General features: G+C 40.4%; 1 protein-coding gene and 1 long non-coding RNA gene across 2 annotated transcripts; both read left to right on the forward strand.

The window, feature by feature from the left end:
• Positions 1-6,835: 6,835 nt before the first annotated feature.
• On the forward strand, positions 6,836-9,224 carry LOC127986920 (uncharacterized). The gene is made up of 3 exons (XM_052589175.1): positions 6,836-7,095; positions 7,324-8,207; positions 8,383-9,224. Exons 2-3 carry the CDS (start codon positions 7,417-7,419, stop codon positions 8,777-8,779), a joined length of 1,188 nt encoding a protein of 395 aa, XP_052445135.1. The 5' UTR covers positions 6,836-7,095; positions 7,324-7,416; the 3' UTR covers positions 8,780-9,224.
• A 9,882-nt stretch (positions 9,225-19,106) lies between these two features.
• LOC127987288 (uncharacterized) lies at positions 19,107-20,763 on the forward strand. Its single transcript, XR_008161152.1, has 2 exons — positions 19,107-19,496; positions 19,580-20,763. It is a non-coding gene; the product is annotated as an uncharacterized LOC127987288 (long non-coding RNA).
• The last annotated feature ends 3,341 nt before the right edge of the window (positions 20,764-24,104 follow it).

Here is a 24,104-nt window from a genome sequence, read left to right on the forward strand (position 1 = left end):
GGACAAGGACAGGGTCAGGGGAGCGGACCGGGTCAGGGACAGGGACAAGGTCAGGGGAGCGGACAGGGACAGGGACAAGGTCAGGGAAGCGGACAGGGTCAGGGTCAGGGAAGTGGTCCGGGACAGGGACAAGGTCAGGGAAGCGGACAGGGTCAGGGTCAGGGAGGTGCTTGGGGAAATGTTTGGGCACGTGGTCCCAGTCAGGGATGTGGTCGGGCACATTAATACGTGGGCTTTTTTGCATGGATACTTGCTGGAATCTTTCAATTCAGTGCTCTTATTCATGGATTCCCCCACCCCGTTTAAATGGTTCAGAAAGATTTGTCACCATTCCTCAAATGAAAATGCTTGATTGAGGAATTGGTGTTGTCTGGGTCTATTTTAAATTTTTAAATCTGACTTGAGTGAAGAAAAGGTGCCTTGAAATATGCCTGCAGGGTGCAAAGAAGATTACAATTAAATGGTTCCAGAAGGTGCCCCCAACACTTTGAGGAATACTTAAGGACCGTAATGGGGAAATCCATCGTACGGAAAATAACGAACAGCTTAAGATTCAAATTGTGTCCGTTTAAATGAGACCTGGGGAATTTTTAACACTTTCTATATTTGCTGGCTAACTTAAGATCTTTTGATCCCATCCAAGGTTTTTCTGTCTAGTTTTGTTAGTGGTTCGTTCCCATTTTAGCTTTCATCTGTTTGAAGTTTCATTTACATTTTGTAGAAAGCAAATGTCTCTTGTACTGGTTTGCAAGCTGTTTATTAATGGCATAGTCGCCGATGCATATGGAGATTTACTTGAATACAACGATGCATAGCTATGACTAATTTTGTTAAATGCCTTAACCCATTGGGTTTGAAGCCAGCACTGGTGTATCTTGTACTTTCTTTGTGAAAACTAAGCCATTTTTGATTGTACACAAGGTATTTGAAACCGCAAAGTGTGTGTGTGTATAGTCCTAAAACAATAGGCTTTTGTATAATTAAAGAAAATTAAAACGGGTGCTCTGTTCTGTCTGTTACCTCTTCAGACGTGAAACAACTGGAATCTCAGAATATTTGCCTCAAAGACATCCGAAAATATCACAGTGACTATGTATATGGATGATAGGCAGGGCCGTCGCTAGTGTGGTGAAAGGTGGTGACGATTATATGGGCCCACTGCTGAGGGGGGGGGGGGGCCCAACGATCTCAACCTACTGGCTGAGGCCAGCCTAAAAAGATGCTCAGGACAGTTGACGGGCCACTGCTGTGCATCGTCACGAAAGCTTATCTTTTTCACGTGTTTTTAAGCCTTTTCGATTTAAACATTAAAGCATCCAAACACAAGACGCGGAAAAGCTTAACAGAGTAGCTAGTTACTCGCACGCTGTGTTCAGTGCACACCCAGAGAGAGAGTCACATATCACGCACTGCGACACTGAACCGTGCTCTCTTCTGTGAACTTCTCCTCGAAGTCCCTCCTGCACATGAACAAACAAATAAAAATCGCAGTTTGAACAAACAAAAAGATGTGAAAGAGCCCAATTCAGTACTCATGGTGTTCTTTTTGTCTTCTTTTTTCTCTTGTGCTGACAAATACATTCAAAATATCAAAATCAACTGCGGGCGGCAGATCCTTTTCCTATTTGGTGCCTAAACTCTGGAATAACCCACCTATCATTGTTTGGGAGGTAGACACACTCTTTACAGTTTAAATCTAGGTTAAAGACCCATCTCTTTAACCTGGCTTGAACATAACATACTAATATGCTTTTAATATCCAAATCCGTTAAAGGATTTTTAGGCTGCATTAATTAGGTAAACTGGAACCGGGAACACTTCCCATAACATCCGATGTACTTGCTACATCATTAGAAGAAAGGCATCTACACTAATGTTTCTCTCTTATTCTGAGGTCACCGTGGTCACCAGATCCAGTCTGTATCCAGATTTCTCTAACCTTATTAGTTTTTATGTATTCTGAAGACAGACTCCATACTTTTTTCCAATCAATATGGTCAATCATATTCTTTCAATAAGACCCCACATATTGAGTTAATACAAGTTCCTTTTGAAAAAGTGATCTAATCTTATAGTTACGTGATGAAGGATGTGACAAAGAGCATAGTGTTACAGACACGCCAGGTTCCACCTCCTTCCAATCACAGCGCACTCCCTCACCTGAATACTAATCACTCCCACCTGATCCTCATCCACCTTTAATCACTGCAGCACTACAAATAGTTTGGTTCTGAACCGAGGTTTTTGTGATTATCGTAGTTATTTGTTTTAAGTGTAGATGGCTAGAGGTCAAATAGTGAAAATGAATTTATTAAATGTAGAAGAACTTTCTTGTCCTGTATGTCATGGAATCGTCGAAGCTCCTGTTCTATTATCATGTGGTCACAATGTCTGTAAAGAGTGTCTTCAACAGTTGTGGAGAACCAAGGGAACTCAGGAGTGTCTTGTCTGCGGCCTGTCCTTTGTCACACCGCAAGCAGAAAGATGGCACAGAGAAGGAAAAAACACACAAAAAACAAGAAGTAGCAAATCCGTTTAAACATGTAAAGGAACTAGAATGAAAGCTGAGCCTTGGACAAGCGTGTTAGCTGAAGTAAAAGCAAAAGCTTACAGCACCTAGTATTCCCCGCGTTCTCCTCTAAGTCCCTATACTGACCAATTATTGACCAATCATTGAGCGCCGTTGAGCAAGTTCAGCAGCTCAATCTACCAATCACTGAGCTCTGTTGAGTAGGCTGCTTCCTCAACCCACCAATCAGATGGCCGCATTGCTTTGATTGACTGAAGGTGCGCCATGTAAGTGACGAGCGTTAACAATATCATCAGTGGACTGAGATCGGCGATAGCAAAAAATAAGTAAGTCAAGTATATTCTCCAGTATATTCATATAAATCCTTTTTTTTTTTTTTTTTTTTTTTTTTGATTTACTTGCAGTAATTACAGAGTTATTAACTGTTAAAGTATTAAAGCCATTAAGGGAAAACCTAATCGCCCAACTAACTAACGTTACTAACATGAATCGTAAACTGCAGTAATTCTTGATAGGCTTTGTATTGTTTTACTAAAAAGTAAATTCTTTGGAAATACCCAAGCACAATCAGGGCTGGGCATTAGGACTAACCTACTATCCAAATACAGGTCGATTTTACTTCTGGCTAGTAACACTACTGTCACTTGCCAGTTTGTCCTGTTGGAATTAACTGACTACATTCTGTACATCAAAACAGTTTAGGCTTGTTTTTTCCAGCTATCTAAACTATTTTGTCTCACTTTAACTGATAAGCCATTAACATTCAATAACATGTTAAACCACTGAAAAACAAGACAAGCTAAAATATAGTCTACAATTATAAAAGTATTACCTTTTTTGAACTTTCAGCTAATCATATGAAATATCACATTAAAAGGTAAATCAGATAACATCCATAAAGAGAACTCAGTACTTGTGTAGTGTTTTTTTTTTTATTTATTTTTTTATTATTATTACTTTAAGTAATAGTAATAACAGTACTGTTACTTGTGTACATGTTTTGCATCTCCTGGTCTTCCAGTGTTTAGTCCCATGTACAGTTTGAAAAGAAGAAACTGATCTGAATCTGTTTCTATTTTATTACAACAGATAAAAAACATGGATTTGGCGGGACACAAGTGCAGTGTATGTGGCAGTAGTTTCTCTGTGAAGTCCAACCTGACTCGGCACATGCAGCTTCATGGTCCAAAGGAACATGTGTGTGAAGTGTGTGGGAAAAGCTCACTGAAACAGCAGCTGAGCAGCCACCAAAAACAGCACCTGTACCCATGCATCCGTCTGTACAGGCAGGGATAGGCCAAGCTGCACTGTACGGATGCAGCTAAGAGTGTGGCAATGGATCCCAGCAAGGCACTAGACCCCAGCTGTCTGGATTCTGAAAAGGCAGAGGCTGCTGCAAAGGAAGCTGGACGGGAAATGTGGAAAGGCCAGCTAGTTGTCACATTCGGCAAATATGCAGGACAGTCTTTCAGGTGGCTGCTTGAAAATGATGTGGGCTGGGTCATATGGCTGCTGTCTGAATATTGCCAGCAGGGTGAGAAGAACGATCTCCTAAAGTGGCAAAAGGAACGATTGCTGCAGTATACCAGAGAGTTCCCACCTGTCACCTTTCATCTTGACAAACGCTTGGAGGTAACTTTGACCCTTTAACTGAGATTAAATTATTTTTAACTTTGTTTTGTTTATTTAAAAAAATGTTGTGCATGTGTAAATCAGTTGGGCACATGTAATGCACTTTCAATAGTAAAATCATCAATGTTTTCTCTGCACAAAAGCTTGTGCTTTAGACATAGGAAGTGGTAACAGTGAAATACTTGTGTTTATCTGGTACAGTACAACTTTGTATGCATTTTTCTTCAATTTCTTTATTTTCTGCATGAACAGGAGTCAAGGAAAGACAAAGGAAAGAAGACTGAATCTACCCTTTCTAAGTTCCAGCAGGATCCTGACTATGCCAGTGATGCTGAATTGTTGGCAGCTGCTGGTGAATAACATTTAACAGGCCATAACTCGATTTTTAAAATTCATATAACATTTTCTTACTGATGTATTTCAAACATCTAACTAAAAAACACTGCCGAAATATCACACATTATATGGCACTGATAATGATATTTCACTTTAATTTTCAGCAGGGTGAGGGATATTATCAAGCTAGCTGCTTGTTGGTATTTAGATAACACATAAAAAAAAAAAAAATTGTAGATGTGATATGTTGGACTTTTTATTATATTACAATATTTTTTTTAACTATTGCTTATATTTTTTGTAGCAGCTCTATACTTAAATGTTTGTATCAAATATCATTTGTGTTCTGTAAAATAAGTTCTGATAACATGGAAAATAGAAACTTTATTTATTTTGATTATGCTTATATTTGTCATTATATTCACATCTTAAGCAATGTGCTCAATACATTTTGTCTGATATTTTCTACAGAGACTGTCCTTGAAGAGTGTGAGGTAGCGGTCGCCACACAGCTGACCACCTTGGGAGAGCTCACACCGGCTGTGAGTCAGGACTCTTCCCTGAGCCTCGGCACATCTCAGGGAAGACCTTCTTCCCCTGTAGACACCTCTGCCTCAGATCCTCAGATCCGAAGCCCTAGCTCCAACTGCCCTGCACCACCAGGTGAATACCTTGAGAAGAAAGGCTTTGGTAGTTATGCCAGGCAAGTGTGTGGGATGAATTACAATTACACCCTGTTGACGGAAGAGCTGTAGTGTTCACATTGTGAAAAGATGAGGCGGGCAGTGAGTAAGACACATAGTGACGCAGACAGTGAAGATGAGGAGAGTCATCATGTTCAGCAGTACATTTGGCTGGCACACAGTCCAAAGATTCTGATGAACTTGGCCCCGGCCATCAGAAGCATGTTTCCTGCCATACTATGTGGGAAGCGTGCCATTGACAAAGGCGTGCTTACTCTTCTGAATGACAGGGTCAACAGTGTGTCCATGAACAAAGTCCAGAGACTGCTGCAGCAGGGACATGATGAGTGGTATGTGGAGCGCCGTGACCTGTTCCAGACTCTCCTGTACGAAGCCCACACAGCTGGATCTGCATCGTATCAGAAGAGCATCCTGTCCTTCGTCAAAGCTGCTGGTACTTACACCCCACCCCCCTGACTCCCCTTCCTTGTGCCCGTGTGCTGAGGCGTGCACACATGATCATGGAGATGAAGAAGATGCCTGTGTACACAGCCTCAATCCTCAGTGTGACTGGAGACATCCTCTGCATTGATGGTACAAAAAAGGTATGTGTATTGAATCAATTCATGAAGTTAAGCAGACTTAATATTTATTTAGTCACTTTAATTAAGTGACTTGAGCCAGCTTATTGTTTTGAATAAGGGACTTTGGCCTCGCTGTTCAGCACTCAAATGCGATGGATACAAAATGTACATGCACTGTAATTCATATAAATTATACTGGACAGACAGGTTATTGATAGAAACTATCAAATGAATGTTCTGCTTTGTGTTTTCCAGGTCCTTAGGAATATATATGGTGATGGCCAGAGCACCATGCAGTATGTCACCAGTGTGCTGAACGAGTGGGGCCAGTTCTTGACCACAGTGGTGGTGGCAGCTGGGTCTGAGGGAGGCTACAGACATATGGCCAAAGGTCTGATGGTCCGCTTTGAACGAGCTAGGGCTCCTGCAACAACTGTCATATATGCGGATAACAACTGTTGTCGGTAGGTAATAACACATCCATATACCCTGATAAGATTTGTCATTCATTTAATGTAAAAAACAAAGAACGCCAGTCTTTCAGACGAGGACATGATAGCCTTCCTCAAACCTCACCAGATCAGGTCCTACTGTATGTCAGACAGATCACCCGTGGAGTTGAGGTTAAGTGTAATATTAATCCATGTATAATCTAAATGTATAAGAAGCTCAAAACATACTTCACTAAAATTAACTAAGTTGTCACACTACTATATTTCATTTTGGAAATACTTCCAATTATTTAAATTTCAAATTTTAAGCGATATAACTGTATAAAATAAATGTGAATGATTGTTACAGGAGACAGCTTCAGCAATTGAGTCCATTACGGAGTTCAATGGACCTGCAGGCCTTGACATTGATGGAATCCACCTGTTCAAATCAGCACAGGCAGTGGATTCTCACTGGGCAACTGCAAGCAAGCATCTTAGTTGTATGCAGGTGGGTAAACATGTTTGTAAAATCTTTCAAACTCACAGACACCATAATAAATAAGCAATGAATGTTTTATAGGACCCCCTGGCATACAGCTGTATGTGTCCGTGAAGGTGGTGGTGCTGAATGGTACCGCCTGAACAAGTACAATCACTCTGGGTTGCTGGTGGTCATGGCAGGCAGACGTGGTGTATGGACCCGCGGCAGATTCAGCGCCTGAATCAGCAGGCTGAGGTGCTCTTCGGTAAAGAGCATGTCCTCGAGCCCAACTTTGCCGCTCCAATGCCCTACCCTGTTGTATACAAGGACCCAGACAAGGAGGAGCTCCTTGGAGTAGAGTATGCCATGTGCCAGTCAACCAGCTTCACTGCAAAGGATTACTATGCCCAGCAAGGTACACAATCTTGCACTATAACAATATACATACAAACTAAGCAGTCAAATATCTATAAATATCATGCATATTCTATCCATGACAAGTATGTATGATATAGTTCATTTTTATTTTCCATAATACATGGAAAATCATGTCATTGTCATTGTCATGTTATATTAATTAGTCTACTTTTAGTTGTTGTAACTGCCTAGACACACTGGTGATTAGTACATTACATATTTGCAGTTGAGAAAGAGCAGTCCTGTGAAGAAGAGGAGACGGCTGAACATGCTGGCAGATGAGGGTGTGGACATGGGTGCAGGGTAAGAGGAGGATCCTATGGACACTGTCAGTGACAAACATGTCATCCTCACTCAGTCAGAACAGGTGGAGGAGGAGGACAGTCCTGCTCTGCAGGATGTGCTGATGACCCAGAGCCATCTGCATCTTCCTGGGCTGGAGGAAGTGGAAGCCTTGGCCCTGCTCATTTTAGAACTGTCAGACAACAGTGACTGTCACCTAGTGCCAGCTGACCTAAGGCTGAAGATTTGCACTGCAGTTGGTGCTCTGCATGAGCATGACAGGTCTGCAGCCAACTTTGTAAAAAGGTATGAGTCAAGGTGGGGTTACACTCTGTTTGGCAGATGCTTGGGAGCTGACACACCTGAGACCAGAGCAGCACAGAAGACAAAGTTTTCCTGGATGAGGTACCCTCAGGCAGCCCAGGTGACTGAAGATAATCGTCTGTTGTACCTCATTATTAAGATGCTGAAAAACCGGCCACCAGCCAGTCGTCTCACCTCCCCCACTAAAATCACCAATGAAATCAAGAGCCAGTATAAAAGGATTGTAGACAGAGTCAGAGACGATCCCATCCTCAACGGTCTCTCCATTCCTCTGCCCAATCTGAATGCCAAGTCCATCTCTACATTCATGGCACGGGAAGAGAAAAAGGCTAACTACAGGGCAAAAGTAATGCCAAAAGTGAAACCCCACCAAAGAGTGGTGTCAGAAGAACCAATGCTAGCAGCTCCTACTCTGCCAGAATCCCTTCCAGCTCCAGATCGACCTCAGGTTCAGTACCAGAGCCTACGTCATGTAGCAGAGAAAAGGCATGGTCAGAAGCGGAGGTAAGTTCAGTTATTCATTTCACAAATATGTGACTTTACTACTATAATACTACTTTATTAAAATGTGAACACGGATGGTTTAAACTTAAACACCACAAACCATGTGACTTGATAGTCATACACATTATTTCTCATGAATTATACTCATTATCGCATGTATGATTTATTTTTGCAGGTTAGATGTGGAAATGCTTTTGAACCGGCCCATTCAACCGAAATCCCCTGTGGCCACGTACATCCCACCCAGAGCGTCAGCAGCAGCTGTCCTGGTAGTGGTTCCTGCACAGCCACAGGGACCATCCATGATGCTCTGTAGGGCATCCAGCAGTCAAGGGTTCATACCTTTCGCACCACCTCCTGCGCTAACATCCAGATTAATCAAGCCTCATAAATCCGTGGGGCCTGCCAAGTACCCCAGTGTGGTGGGCAGCGTAAGAGGTACACGCCCTCCAAAGAAAAGGCTGCTGAAAGTAGCCAAAAAATATTCACCTATTGCCCAGCAACTAGGAAGTCCACCACTTCAGGTTTTGAAGGGGTTGTGTTCAACAGTTTTGAACACTTCAAAAGTGTAGTAGATGAGGAACTAAAAATAAAAAAACTACATCTGCAACTACATCCCCCAAATCACAATAGCAGATTTCTGGGGTATGGTTTGGACTTGGTTCAGACCTGGATTAGACCTAGTTTAGATTTTGCCCTAATTTGGTCCTGGTTTAGACATGGTGTGGGTTACAGAGATTTACATGTCCTCAACATTACTAACACTTTGTGGGTTACAATGTACTATTTGCCATGTTATTTATATTCTCATTATAAGGCTAAAATATAGTAAGCCATATTTGCTACTATCTCTAGCTCCTATACCAATTAGCTGATTCATTATACACCATCTATAAAACACATACCTATTTTCACATAGAAAAAAATGTGTTTTTATTGAATGTAAATAGCTGCTTAACATCGCATACCATTGTACTGCATTGTCTCATCCCCTTGTATATATTGTATGTATATTGTTCAGTGTGTACATGTATAAATCTTATAATAAAAATTCTGTAAATAATAACTTTTAATAATAACTATTTTGCTATATTTTCTGAAAAATTAATTAATGTTAATTCTATTCTGTTTACCTTGTTACCTGTGTTATTATTATTGTGTATTTATTTCTGATATGTAGATATATATTGTTGAACAAATAATAATAAAAAAGAATGTTTCCAAATATATTATTCCTCTCACTGCCGTTTTTCCACTTGATTTGTCCACTTCATGTAAAGACTTTCACATGAAACTGTATTGAGTAAAACAGGCTAAATTACTTACCAGTAAGGTAAAGTATTTTTCAAAAATTCAATGTAGGCCCTTTTATGTTTACATTTTACATGCACCCTACAGGGCGAATAGGGCCTACAGAGTGAATAATATCTCAGATATGAGCAAATTACACTTTGTTCAAGTAGCCTAATATAGTTTCTAAGATTTTTTTTCAGTGATCTTGCAAACATTGTTACTAAAAGTCTCAAGTTTATTTGTAAAGTGCATCCATTCATACTTCAAACAGATATGTGCAAACACATTTGTTAAACTAATTGTTTTTTATTGAAGAATTGTGTTTGTTACATTAAGTGACAGACATCATATTATACGGAAAGTTTTTTTCGAGTATGGCTCTGTGTGACGTTAGATGGAGCGGAATTTCCTTATATGGGTCCTAAGGGCACTTCTGCCGGAAGAGTGCGCGCTCCCGTAGAGCAGAGCACTGAGAGGCTGAGCAAACTGATCAGAGCGAGAGCGTCGCGAAATGTCACAAAAGGAGTGTGTTTTTTGGTTGCCAGGGCAAGACAACCCTGCACAGATTACCAAAGAAAAAACAGCATTAAGGGACCAGTGGACGGAGTTTATTTTTACAGAGCATCAACGGAGTTGTGCAAGTGTTTGTGTTTGTTCCCTGCATTTCGAAGATGCTTGTTTTACAAACAAGGCCCAGTTTGACGACGGATTTGCATATCGTTTATTTCTTAAGGATGATGCAATCCCAACGAAAAAGGGTCACGGTCGTGTAAAACTGCTTAAAATATCTCTGCCTCCTTGTTAGTGCGTCCACCTCCCATGCCGGAGACCCGGGTTCGAGCCCCGGTCGGAGCAAGTTGTTGCTGCTGCTGCTCTCGTTCAGTTTCAGCCTCGGGATCTGATTCTGGATCATAAATAAATGGCTGAATCTGACTGTTAGCCATGGTTTGTTTTGGATGATGGTTTTTTTCAGGCAAAAATCGGTACTAAAGACTTTTTGGAGTTATGAAGGATGCAGTACTACTCTATAGGTACTTAAGATTAACAGGATATTGAGTGAAAACGAGCATTTCCCCCCCTTTAACAGTGTCCTATAAAACAAATACAATGAGTAATGAAAATATCTATCATGGTCACCGGTAAGATATGAACTCCATATACCTGATAATTTTGTCTTAAAGGTCACATATTGCCAAAATCAAAATTTTCTGGCTTTTATTATCATAATGAAGGTCTAGATGCTATGTATTTACCTTCTAAGTGTCTACACTGATGATTGTCAGACAAACGCACACTGCCTATATTTAGAACAGATTTCAGAAGCTGTTCCTGAAAACGAGACGTTTTGAATTCATGCATTTTGAGATGTCACAAATGCCTAGGCTCCTCCTTCAGTCACTGCACTACAGCCTGTTCCCTGTGGCTGCCTACTTGTGCGTCTTTCAAATCGGCAAATCAGAAGAAAGGCTCGTGAACATTAATTAGACAGACCAAAATTGACCTGTTTTTAGCAGAGCTACAGAGAAAAGAGCTTGCAAAACGCTATTTACTTGGTGTTTGATACTTATAACTGCAAATATATCTTAACTTAATAAAAAAAATATTTTAAAAGAGTTATAATATGAGACCTTTTACTAGGGACTTCCCAAAACTTGTGCACTCAGAAAATGAACTAAAATAAACTTTTCAAGAACTTGACCCAACACTGTTTGCATTATAAGTATAACTTCATGTATGTTACAGACATTACAGAGAACAGCTTAGGTGGCAGGGGAGACTGAGATGACCAAATCCAACCTGAACAAAACAAGTGAATATCTTTAGCAGTTGGTCACAGATGTTTAATTGTGGGCAGCATCAAGTAAGTTTGTTACTTAATCTAAATAAATCATGTCATGTGTGCAAGGGTGTAGGAATGAGTTTGATATTGAGGGGGACTCATTTTATTCAACAATCGTTGTTTTTATTGGGTGGGACCACATTAACTGCCACTAGGGATCATGTCCCCCCTTCCCCACCCGCTCCTATGCCCTTCCATTTGTGAAATTTGAATGTTATAACTTTTTGATTATTATGTTTGTACGCTTATATCGTTTTGTTTGCAAACAGCTCCGAGTACCATCAGTTCACATGATCCACAGGGGCTGCAGTGTCTAATGGAAGGCTTGGTCCTTAAAGGGGGGGTGAAATGCTCGTTTTCACTCAATATCCTGTTAATCTTGAGTACCTATAGAGTAGTACTGCATCCTTCATAACTCCAAAAAGTCTTTAGTTTTATTATATTCATAAGAGAAAGATAGTCTGTACTGATTTTTCCCGGAAAAACACGAGCGCCTGGAGGCGTGACGTGTGGGCGGAGCTAAAGAATCACGAGCGCGAGTAGGCTTTTGCGTTGAGAGCATTTGGAAGCTGTGACATTACCGTGAGGAAAAAACATTATCCAAAACAAACCATGGCTAACAGTCAGATTCAGCGTATATTTATGATCCAGAATCAGATCCAGAGGCTGAAATTTAACAAGAGCAGCATCAGCAACGACGTCTCTATGTGGTATGTATTGAAACTGTATATATTTGCTTAGCGGTTTTGGAAAATGACTAAGTTCCACTTTATGTCCTCTTTTTTTTTTTTTTTTTTAAGCTGTACATGTGGAAAGTGCTGTTTGATGACAACATCGCATGTTGTTTACTTGATGTGCTTATGCGCCGATAGCTAAGTTAACAACACAGAGATATTTGAAGCAGTTTTACTCACCGCCTGCAGTTCCAACATACGATCGTGACCCTTTTTCGTTGGGACTGCATTATCCTTAAGAAATAAACGATGTGCAAATCAGGCGTCAAACTGGGCCTTGTTTGTAAAACAAGCATCTTTGAAATGCAGGGAACAAACAAAAACACTTGCACAGCTCCGTTGATGCTCTGTAAAAATAAACTCCATCCACTGGTCCCTTAATGCTGTTTCTCTTTTGGTAATCTGTGCAGGGTTGTCTTGCCCTGGCAACCAAAAACACACTTCTTTTGTGACAATTCGGTCTCTCACTCTGATCAGTGAATGTCTCTGCTCTCAGTGCTCTGCTCTACGGGAGCGCGCGCTCTTCCGGGAGAAGTGCCCTTAGGTTAGGACCCATATAAGGAAATTCCACTCCATCTAACGTCACACAGACCCATACTCGAAAAAAACTTTCCGAAACTTGTTGCAAACCGGAAGAGGTATTTTTGGAACAAACGTACAACTTAATTTTTTTAACTTTGTCCATGTTTAGCTTGGGAATCCAACTCTTTAACAGTGTAAAAAACTCGGTATGCATGAAATAGCATTTCACCCCCCCCCCCCCCTTTAAAATCCACCAAAAGAAAATGGAGTTGTGCAGAGAGACAGGTTTGTGATTGAGGTTTTTTTTTTATTATTCATTTTGTAGGATTCTACACATTCTTGTGAAAGTAATCTATAAATCTGAATGGAAATGTCATAATGTGTGTACTTTATTAAAATTATATTTTTCTGAAATCTGTGTTCAAGTGTTACCTCCTTGTAGACAGCAACAAAGACAGGCGACGCAAGCGATCTGCCATTGCCAAAGAGAAGAGCAAACTAGAAGAGGCCATAACATCATACAATGCTCTGGTCTCAAATGCAGAGGCTGTGGATCCAGCAGACACCCTTTTAGCACAAGACTTTTCAATATGGCCTTGGGAAACAGGTAGAGATTGGAACAGGAAATATTATTGTCAACGCAGAATTTAAGTTATCTTTGTCTTCACTTACCACAATAGTCCACAATTAGATTAAATGTAGTTTAGTTTTATGTTACAATTATTTATAAAAAGAGAATCAAGAGTCCTTGGTCTCTTTTACAGCTGAGCTTTTACAGCTGAGCCACAAAAAAATTCCTATTCCTAAAACCCTAAAAAGACTCAACATAACATGAAACTTTTTTCAAAGTATCACCAGTGGCTCTAGACATAAACTCGAACATTGAGAACATTGTTTGTGTTCAAAAAGTTTACAAAAGTGCAAGGTTTTGTAAAAATTATTTTAGCAGTTCGTGATTCCGGTGTCTGCCAAGAGAGTAAACATGAAAAAGCTCCTAAAGCTAAGTTCCATATAAATGCATGGGTAATTTGTTGTTTTGTTGTTAGTGAAAAACAATATTGACCTTGTAGTTCCTAATATGGAGTCTATTCATTTGCATTCGGAGATCTACACTTTTGGACTGTCAACATAGAGGCGACTGGAAAGAAAAACAGCTACGTTGAGTTGTGAAAAACATTTATTTTTAGTAAACTCTGTGTACACTAGGGCTGTGAATCTTTGGCAAGGCAGCGATTCGATTCGATTACAATTCATAGGTTTTCGATTAGATTCAAGAACGATTTTTGCAAATTTAGAACGATTCAATTCGATTAGATTCACAATTAAATTTGATTCGATTCGATTATAACGATTTGATTCTGCATTCTTTAAGTGCATTCACAGGATTATTTAAATGCTTCTACTAAATTATTTAAATGCTTAGTCAGGTGGCAAATTACAGTAGCATTTATGGTTAGAGAACCATAGGTTAGAAAAAAAAAAAAAAAACTTTTGTCCATTGTTAAATGCTAGTTTAATGATCCGACATGGCATACGTAAAAATGTATGTAAGCTAAGTTTTTAAAAAAGAGCTTAAACAGTATTATGTATAAGCTAACATTTTGTCACACCAGGGGCGTAGTCATAATTTCAGAAGTGACAGAAATGTCAAATACAAACATTTTATGTTTGTAGTCTATATAATAATAATAATAATAATAATTATTATTATTATATATATTTTTTTAACAAGGAATTATCTTCTTTTTTAATTACTTTTAATTAGCTGTAATAAATCAAATACACTGCTGGACAATAATCAATCATTTGTCATCGATATTTTTTTCCTAATGGCAATTTTATGATTGTTTTATATACCAGGCTACATTTAATTAGCAATTATTTAAATTTTCTGCACAGAATAAGGTAGAAAATATACTTTATAGTTTCTGTACTGTAATAAATGTCAGTTAGCACTGCATCATTCATAAATTGTTTGTGGGTTTTTTTTTGTTTCATCAGTTCATTCTGCTTTTATTCAGTTTAGCTGCAGTTATAGCCTGGAACATGAGATCGCTTCTCTTTCAGTGTGAAAACGTCTTCATCTCTATTTAACTTTTCCTCTCCATCATCGAATGATTCTGAGAGAAAACGCGCCAGTTGTCTGTTTGCTAATGAAACAAACGCTACTTTTATGCATCTGATTATCAAATAAATCTCGCGCTCTTATTTCAAGGTTGTTGTTAATGCTGTGGTTAATTTTAAAAGTTTCCTTCGTATATTCGGTTCATCCGCATTGTTTAAAAGCATTTATCATTCAATGGATCTGTGCGTATGATTTAGACACTTACATTTCTGCTCCGTCCATGCAACAAACACAGCTGTTGACGGCTCCGGTAACTCCGTCGGTAAGATGCAGAGAGCCATTGACAAACTACAGAAAAGTAAAACTACTTCACTTTAGTATTACTGGCCACGAGTCCTATAGATCACACGTCAGCTGCGTCAGAGACGAACGGAGCGCGAGCGCAATCCTGTGACAGTCTCAGGTGGTAAAAAGTGGAGTGCGTGAAGGACAGATGGAGGCACGATTCACGAACACTCTTCAAGGTCTCCATTAATTCGTGCGTGTAGTAATTCAATGTGTATACATTTTGAAAGCATTGAATCGCTATAGAAATCGCGATTCATTCGATTCTTAGCATTTTGAATCGATTACTGTCCAAGATCGGCGATTCACGATTCAAAAATCATGTTTCAAGATCGATGCATATGAATCGACAGGGTTTGTAATCGATGCATCGAGAAAACGAGTAAATCGTTACACCCCTAGTGTACACAATGTTCTCAATGCAGTTCATGTGTAGAGCCCCTGGTGATACTTAGAGAAAAGTTTAATATTATCTTGAGCCTTTTTAGTGTTTTAGGAATAGCAGTTTTGATGCCATCATAGCAATGCCCCTATCACTTCAATTCAAACGGCCATTTGACCGAACATTGGGTCTCATTCATGAAACATTCATAAATATACGAGTAAATATGTGAGTGATTTGCGTGTAAAGAGACATTCCCGAAAATTATTCTCCTGATTCACAAATACTTCGTAAACGTCAGATGTGATAGTGAAATGTGTGTGTGAATTAATGAATTCCAATCAGTCGTAAATAGGACTTGCATACACGTTCATTCTCTCAATTACCATAAATTCCGCCCATTAAAACCGACTGACAACTATATATGGGCATCAAATTATGACACGAAATGAAGGATTTCAACATGTCTTCTCAAAAGCGAATGAAGAAGAGAAATTTCTCAGATGCAGAAATGTTTTATTATCAGAAGTTCATTCAAAACGCCACATTTTATTTTCTAGCATACGTGGTAGGCCTATCAGGTCCTTAAAAAAAAGATTTTTTTGGTAATAACGCTTTTACCTAAATGCTTGGCAGAATATTACAGATGCAGTTAATGGAGTTTCATTGGTTAATCGAACAGTCCCAGAACAGAAGTGAAAAGAAAATGGTTCGACATGAAGCTTGACTGCAACACTTCCGGACTTGTAAAAAAAAAAAAAATTAAATAAATAAACAGCTTTGATATATACATACATACATACACACACACACACACACACACATATATATATATATATATATATATATATATATATATATATATATATATACAGTATTGTTCAAAATAATAGCAGTACAATGTGACTAACCAGAATAATCAAGGTTTTTCGTATATTTTTTTATTGCTACGTGGCAAACAAGTTACCAGTAGGTTCAGTAGATTCTTAGAAAACAAATGAGACCCAGCATTCATGATATGCACGCTCTTAAGGCTGTGCAATTGGGCAATTAGTTGAATTAGTTGAAAGGGGTGTGTTCAAAAAAATAGCAGTGTGGCATTCAATCACTGAGGTCATCAATTTTGTGAAGAAACAGGTGTGAATCAGGTGGCCCCTATTTAAGGATGAAGCCAACACTTGTTGAACATGCATTTGAAAGCTGAGGAAAATGGGTCGTTCAAGACATTGTTCAGAAGAACAGCGTACTTTGATTAAAAAGTTGATTAGAGAGGGGAAAACCTATAAAGAGGTGCAAAAAATGATAGGCTGTTCAGCTAAAATGATCTCCAATGCCTTAAAATGGAGAGCAAAACCAGAGAGACGTGGAAGAAAACGGAAGACAACCATCAAAATGGATAGAAGAATAACCAGAATGGCAAAGGCTCAGCCAATGATCACCTCCAGGATGATCAAAGACAGTCTGGAGTTACCTGTAAGTACTGTGACAGTTAGAAGACGTCTGTGTGAAGCTAATCTATTTTCAAGAATCCCCCGCAAAGTCCCTCTGTTAAAAAAAAGGCATGTGCAGAAGAGGTTACAATTTGCCAAAGAACACATCAACTGGCCTAAAGAGAAATGGAGGAACATTTTGTGGACTGATGAGAGTAAAATTGTTCTTTTTGGGTCCAAGGGCCACAGGCAGTTTGTGAGACGACCCCCAAACTCTGAATTCAAGCCACAGTACACAGTGAAGACAGTGAAGCATGGAGGTGCAAGCATCATGATATGGGCATGTTTCTCCTACTATGGTGTTGGGCCTATTTATCGCATACCAGGGATCATGGATCAGTTTGCATATGTTAAAATACTTGAAGAGGTCATGTTGCCCTATGCTGAAGAGGACATGCCCTTGAAATGGTTGTTTCAACAAGACAATGACCCAAAACACACTAGTAAACGGGCAAAGTCTTGGTTCCAAACCAACAAAATTAATGTTATGGAGTGGCCTGCCCAATCTCCAGACCTTAATCCAATTGAGAACTTGTGGGGTGATATCAAAAATGCTGTTTCTGAAGCAAAACCAAGAAATGTGAATGAATTGTGGAATGTTGTTAAAGAATCATGGAGTGGAATAACAGCTGAGAGGTGCCACAAGTTGGTTGACTCCATGCCACACAGATGTCAAGCAGTTTTAAAAAACTGTGGTCATACAACTAAATATTAGTTTAGTGATTCACAGGATTGCTAAATCCCAGAAAAAAAAAATGTTTGTTCAAAATAGTTTTGAGTTTGTACAGTCAAAGGTAGACACTGCTATTTTTTTGAACACACCCCTTTCAACTAATTGCCCAATTGCACAGCCTTAAGAGCGTGCATATCATGAATGCTGGGTCTTGTTTGTTTTCTGACAATCTACTGAACCTACTGGTAACTTGTTTGCCACGTAGCAATAAAAAAATATACCAAAAACCTTGATTATTCTGGTTAGTCACATTGTACTGCTATTATTTTGAACAATACTGTATATATAAAAGACTTGCGGACTTATGTTCCGTTTGCAGATGCTATTATTGGCTCTCGTAATAAAAGTAAAAAGAAAAAAACATATGTAATTACTATATATAATATTTTTTCAAAATGCTGTGTACATATTTACCCGATTAAGGTGAATTAAAGCTGCAGTAGATGTCCTGACAGTAGAATATGAGACAGATAATCAGTGAAAAAAATCAAGCTCCTCTGGCTCCTCCCAGTGGTCCTATTGCCATTTGCAGTTACGGACCGCTCCAGGTAAGAAAACAACCAATCAGAGCTGCGGTCCGTAACTTTGTTTGTGTTCAAAATGTAGAAAAATGTATATAATAAGCGAGTACACCATGAATCCATTTTCCAAACCGTGTTTTTAGCTTGTCCTGAATCACAAGGGTGCACCTATAATAAGTTTTTATATTCTGACTATTTTAGATTGCTTCGGGGGTACCGCGGCGGAGTAACCCAGTACCTTTGTGATTCTTCATAGACATAAACAGAGAGAAGTAGTTCCGGCTACGATGAGTTTTATATCACATTGCAAGGCCTTTTACTTTCGGTCAATCTTTTTTGTCTTTTTGCTATTACCAGTATTTATCTTTACAGAATCCACTGTGCCCTTGAGACAAAAGAAGATTGTGTTTGACAAGATAATGCTGTTGTCTCGTTTTAAAGAAGAAAAGACTATTCTCATTAAAGAGATGAAACAACACTGGCAGTTCCTGGCTGGTGTCTCCAAGACATTAGGTGATGATATAAGTTGGTCAGAGGTGACTTGAAAGATTACTGTCTCTGAGATACTGTATAATTTGACAGGTTTGTGGAGTAAACACTAACAGGTCTTTCTTTTTCATGCCATTTGGTCTAAAAAAAATACATGCATATACATGCAATATATGCATATAATTACTTAAGTAAGATATATGTAGCCATATTCAATGAATGAGCTAATGACTGGTATTAATGCTGATACATTAACCTAGCAAAGATCATCAGGACAGAAATATGGACATTGTACGTGTCTGTAAAAAGCTGCAGTAGGATACATTTGCCCCTAACCAATCTTAAAACGTTTTAAGTCTGTCCTACTAACATGTCTGTGGAGGCATATGTCACGGAGTGACTGTGACGGGGCGGAACCAAAAATGAGGAAGATTAGTTCCGCCCGGACCATATATCGCAAACACCGCCGCTTCCGGGAACGCTGGCAAACCCAAATCGGCGTGTTATTGGGAACAGGTGTCTAGTTGAGCGTGGCGATCCCTGATTGGGCAATTTGGTGAAGAGGAGAAATAGGGCATCAGAAACACAGGAAGTGGTTGGTGATTCCCAGTAGTTATTGTGGGTGCAACGGAGCAGAGGGGAGAGTTGAAGAGAGAGTGTATGGTGTACTGTGGAGCTTGGGCAAAGAGAGATACACACACAGGGCTGAGTATACGAATATCTTTATTGGAGCATTGTGTTCAGATGCATTGTGTGATGTGAAGTTAACACCCATTGAAGATCTGCTAGGATTGCAGGAAGGAGATCGTGCTCCCAGTTGTGTCGGATGTCGGTTGTCTGGAGGAGAAGTGGAAAGATCCAGTATTAATGAAAGTGTGAGTACACTGAAATATTCGTTGTGTCAACAGTTACTTTGCAAGTGTGGAATATCCACATACCTCTTGTGAGTTGTGACCAGTGTGAGCGGCCCCACCGTAATCGGATTGGTGGGTGAGCCGGGACCAGCAAAAAAGGAGTCTGGTGCCTTGTCGTGGCTGTGACATTTCCACTGGCTGTCTGTTGCATCGGTGCCCCCAACGTCCAGGAACTAATCCCCGGTCCTATGTGGTTTTGACCCAAATTCACTGTGAGTGTGTGGAGTGCAGTGGGTGAGTCCTTTTCTTTGCTGTGTGTACACTTGAAGTCTGCAGTGACGTGCTGTGTTATGTCGTCAGTAATCACCCTCTAGGCTGGGAGAGAAAACCCTGTGGAGAAGAACGTGAACCGGTGTTGTGAGACGACCGTCTTTTATATACATGCCCGCTCGTGGCTTTGGACCCCTACTCCGCCGAGTGGTGACGTGTCAACAATAGCAAGTAAGGAACAGTGTGCATATTGTGGGGGATGACGACTGAGCGAAGTATTGGCTGCTATATGAACATCCAGCTGTGTAGCCCTTGTGTATGAATACCTGTTTGTGGAGTGCTTTCAGAGGTTCGCCCCTGTCTAGATCTCTGGTCCGTTGTCTGGAAGAGAGGAGAGGGAAGCATGCGAGTCATTCCTGAGGTACATAACTGGTGGCACAAACCTACATGAAGTCACCCAGCGTGGTGGCACCAGCTGAGGCCGTGGAAGGCCCAACATGCAGCAACTTCAATCTGTACTTCTATCCACTCTTGGTCAAATTCGAGAGGTGGTGTCTTTCTCCATATATTCACTGAAGCTAAGTAAATTTGTGAAGGAACTCTGTCTGTCTGTTACCAGTCCTACAGGTCTGAGCTTGAGGCTCTGAGTCGTCGTGGGAGTGTTTCCACGGTTGGAGGTGACCGTGTTGAGTGTTGGTCTGGGAAGTCTGCCCCGGTGAAGAAGACCACAGTTGTCGTGACACATACACCTTCTCTAGACTCCCGAGCTGAAAAGGGCTTAAGCCTGACGTCAGTGTTGAGTACTCGAGACTCGGACTCGGTCTCGGACTCGGTCTCGAGACCGTATTTTAATGGTCTCGGTCTTGTCATGGACTCGTGTGCATTTTGACTCGGTATTGACTCGGACTCGAACATATTAGGAATCGGACTTATGCCCGAGTCCACTCGAGTCCCAATCAAAATATTTCATGATTATTACTGTATGTTAATGTTTAATTAAATTGATGTATGATTGATACATCCAATGACTGGTGATTTTCTTGTGACATGAGACGTTAGGCCAGCGACACACTGGATGCATGGCGCAAGCGTCTCAGCTGTGTGGCATGTCTGTTTTTAATTCGGCTCCCATGTTAACAGGTTAGAGCTTGCAGACTGCCTGCGTGAGACGCGCGGAAAACCCGTGCATGCTAGAAATAGAACTGACGCCTATTTTCACGCGAACACGCGCGTGTTGGAAGCGTTTCCAGGCAAAATAAACTAGGAAAATATGTTTATATGTCACTTGTGTCATTATGTACACAAATATACATATTAATTCATGACATTTTGATATTTGAAAGTCTATAGGTTGGCATAAATTCAGATATAAATGTAATAAAAAAAATAATAATAATAATTATCGATTTTCAAATATTGCACCTGTCAAACATACTCTATTTTGCAAGAGCCTGGTTTTTCGGCGGCCTCTCTCTATGTCACCTATAGCAGAAGCAGCGCGCTAGCGCTGCGTCAGACACGCTTCTGGTGTGTAAAGACACAGAAAACGCGAAGCAGCCACCACGCTTCTGGCACGCAGCAGAGACGCCATGCAGCCAGTGTGTCACCGGCCTTAAGTTACCCTCCTGCCATCCGCCTGTAGTGATCCCGCTTTCCAGAAAGCCACATTGCTACATTATTTCTCTCAACTGTGTTATTTTTACAAAGTAGGCCAAATGGTCACAGAAAAAAACAAATATTGTTTAATTAAATTATATAATGAATACAGACACAGACTGACTGTCTCAACACTAAACATCTCCCCCCGAAAAAATGTCTGATAGAAGGCATTGAACTTATATGGCATTTCAACCAGCTTTCTTCCCCTTGCACATACACACTTTTGCATGAAATTTTCCTGGACAGTCAGTCGGCTCTTGTGTGTATGCCCTCCGTAACTAAAAAAAACTTCGACTAGTGTGTATTTTACCCTGCATTAAAACCCACCATCCAGTGAAATTAGCATTAGATTATCCGTTGCTGTTACAGAAAGTGATGAAATGGTAACTTTTGTCAGTCCCCGCTTCCTCTGCACCAATAGAGAGAGTTTTTAGTCTGGGTGGATTGATCATGAGACCACATCATGCTTGGTCGGGTAGCTGGATGGTCTCCTCACTTATTTTTTTGAAAAGTAATTATGCCCATCTTTAATCTTCACAACATCTAAAGTGCACATAATCCAAGACATTTTCAGGATATCAGCAGTCATTAGTTAAGCTTCAGGGTTAAAAGTTATGTAAAAGCTGTTACAGTTGAACATTTACAGGTATAGTGGTACAGTAATGTTACTTGTACTAGAAGTGTTATGTGGAATTACATTATAGAGTGATACACTAATGTTATGTGTACTAGAAAGGTTATATGGATGTGTATAGTGGTACAACGATGTTATGTGAAAATGAGCACTTAATATTGACAAGTAACAATTCATAATTCTAATAAAATTACCTTTACACCACATACTATGTGGCCCTTTTACCCTTTATTGTTTCCATCATACATTTTACATACTCTTGAAGATTTCTTTAGGTCTTGTCTCAGACCCAATCTCTCTGGTCTCGGTCTTGACTCGGACTCGAGCCTTTCTGAACTCGGTCTTGACTCGGACTCGACCCTTTCTGGACTCGGTCTTGACTCGGACTCGACCCTTTCTGGACTCGGTCTTGACTCGGACTCGACCATCTCTGGACTCGATCTGGACTCGGACTCGAATGAGCCGGTCTCGACTACAACACTGCCTGACGTCCACCTCTTCGAGGGTCTGTGAGTTGTATCCATTCAGTATTGTCACTGTATACCCACCTGCATGCCCAGAGCAAAGCTCCAGTTGCCCCTGTATGCCTATCTGTACACCTCGAGCTAAGAGCCAGCGTATTGTCCTTGTATACTTGTATGCCCAGAGTCAAGCTCTAGTTGCCCTTGTATACTCACCTGTACGTCCAAATTAAAGACCCAGTTGTCTTTCTGCATATTTACCTGTACACCCCGATTGAAATACCAGTGCATCGCCCTTGCATACTCACCTGCAAACTCCATCCGTAGGGTTTACCTGGACGAAAGTAGAAGTTAAGGATTGTGTATCTTTCTTGCATACTTGCCTATACACCGAAAGCCAAGATCTCAATATATTCACCTGCATACTAACCTGTGGACCTTTTAGGCGTTTCCAACCGCGGACCCAGAATCTTGTGGCGAACGGCGTCAGGTGTGCACCCCACTCAATTCATCAGAATTACTTACCTTCTTTACTCTGCATTGCAGGGACTGGAAGGGCCCCACCGACGGTTCTCCTGCAGGAGAAACACAAAGGCACTACTGAGAAAAACCCTGTTGAGTCACGTGAAGGAAAGGACACCAATTACCTGCAGGCTTACCTGAGAGTCCCCATGACCGAGTCAGAAGCGACTCGGACCTATACTCTCTGGCCCACCAACAGGGCACTTGAGTATTGCTTTTTTTTTTTCACTCTTTGTATAGTTTGTTCTCAAATATATCTTACACTTGTAGTCACTATGTGCTTTCAGATCTCTACTAACACTCGGAGAGCACGCTATGTACGTCGCAGGAAGGCCTGTCTGACAAACCTACGCCATGTCCCTCTGACCTCTACTACTATGCTCTCTATTCCAGTTGGTCTCTGGAACTGCCAGTCTGCAGTTAACAAAGCAGACTTCATTTCTTCTATTGCTACTCATTCCGGTTTCAACCTCATGGCACTGACAGAGACTTGGATCAAACTAATTTCTAATTTCACTTGTTCCCACACACCTCGTACCACTGGGAGGGGTGGAGGTACGGGTCTCCTTATATCCAAAGAACGTAAATTTGAACTTCAGCCATTACCTACAGGTACTGGTTCATTTGAATCACATGCCATTACTGTAACCCACCCTGTTAAAATCCACTTTGTAGTCATTTATCGTCCTCCAGGTCAACTGGGAAACTTCTTGGAGGAGTTGGATGTGCTGCTATCAAACTTTCCTGAAGATGGTACTCCTCTAGTACTGCTTGGTGACTTCAACATCCACTTAGATAAACCCCAGGCTGCTGACTTCAAAACTCTGCTCACCTCATTTGATCTCAAGCTAGTGTCCACTACAGCGACTCACAAATTGGGCAACCAATCTATATTTATTTTGCTTAAGGAACCTATTCTAAATAAAGTGCATGTTTGTATCACACTGTCTAAGGTAAAACTATAGCTAGAACCAGCTGTAATCAGTTTGCCATTGTAACTTTAATCCGTGTAAATAAAAAAAGAATATCATTCATTTGTTCATTTTCCTTTTTTTTTATGAGTGTAATATGGTTCATTATACT

The sequence above is a fragment of the Carassius gibelio genome, chromosome B22 (assembly GCF_023724105.1).
Source record: "Carassius gibelio isolate Cgi1373 ecotype wild population from Czech Republic chromosome B22, carGib1.2-hapl.c, whole genome shotgun sequence".
Taxonomy (NCBI): Eukaryota; Metazoa; Chordata; class Actinopteri; order Cypriniformes; family Cyprinidae; genus Carassius; species Carassius gibelio.

Coding starts and splice junctions, on each gene's coding strand:
- LOC127986920 (XM_052589175.1), top strand. CDS start 7,417: ATGGACACTGTCAGTGACAAACATGTCATCCTCACTCAGTCAGAACAG. Junction 8,208..8,382: donor AGGCATGGTCAGAAGCGGAG/GTAAGTTCAGTT, acceptor TTATTTTTGCAG/GTTAGATGTGGAAATGCTTT.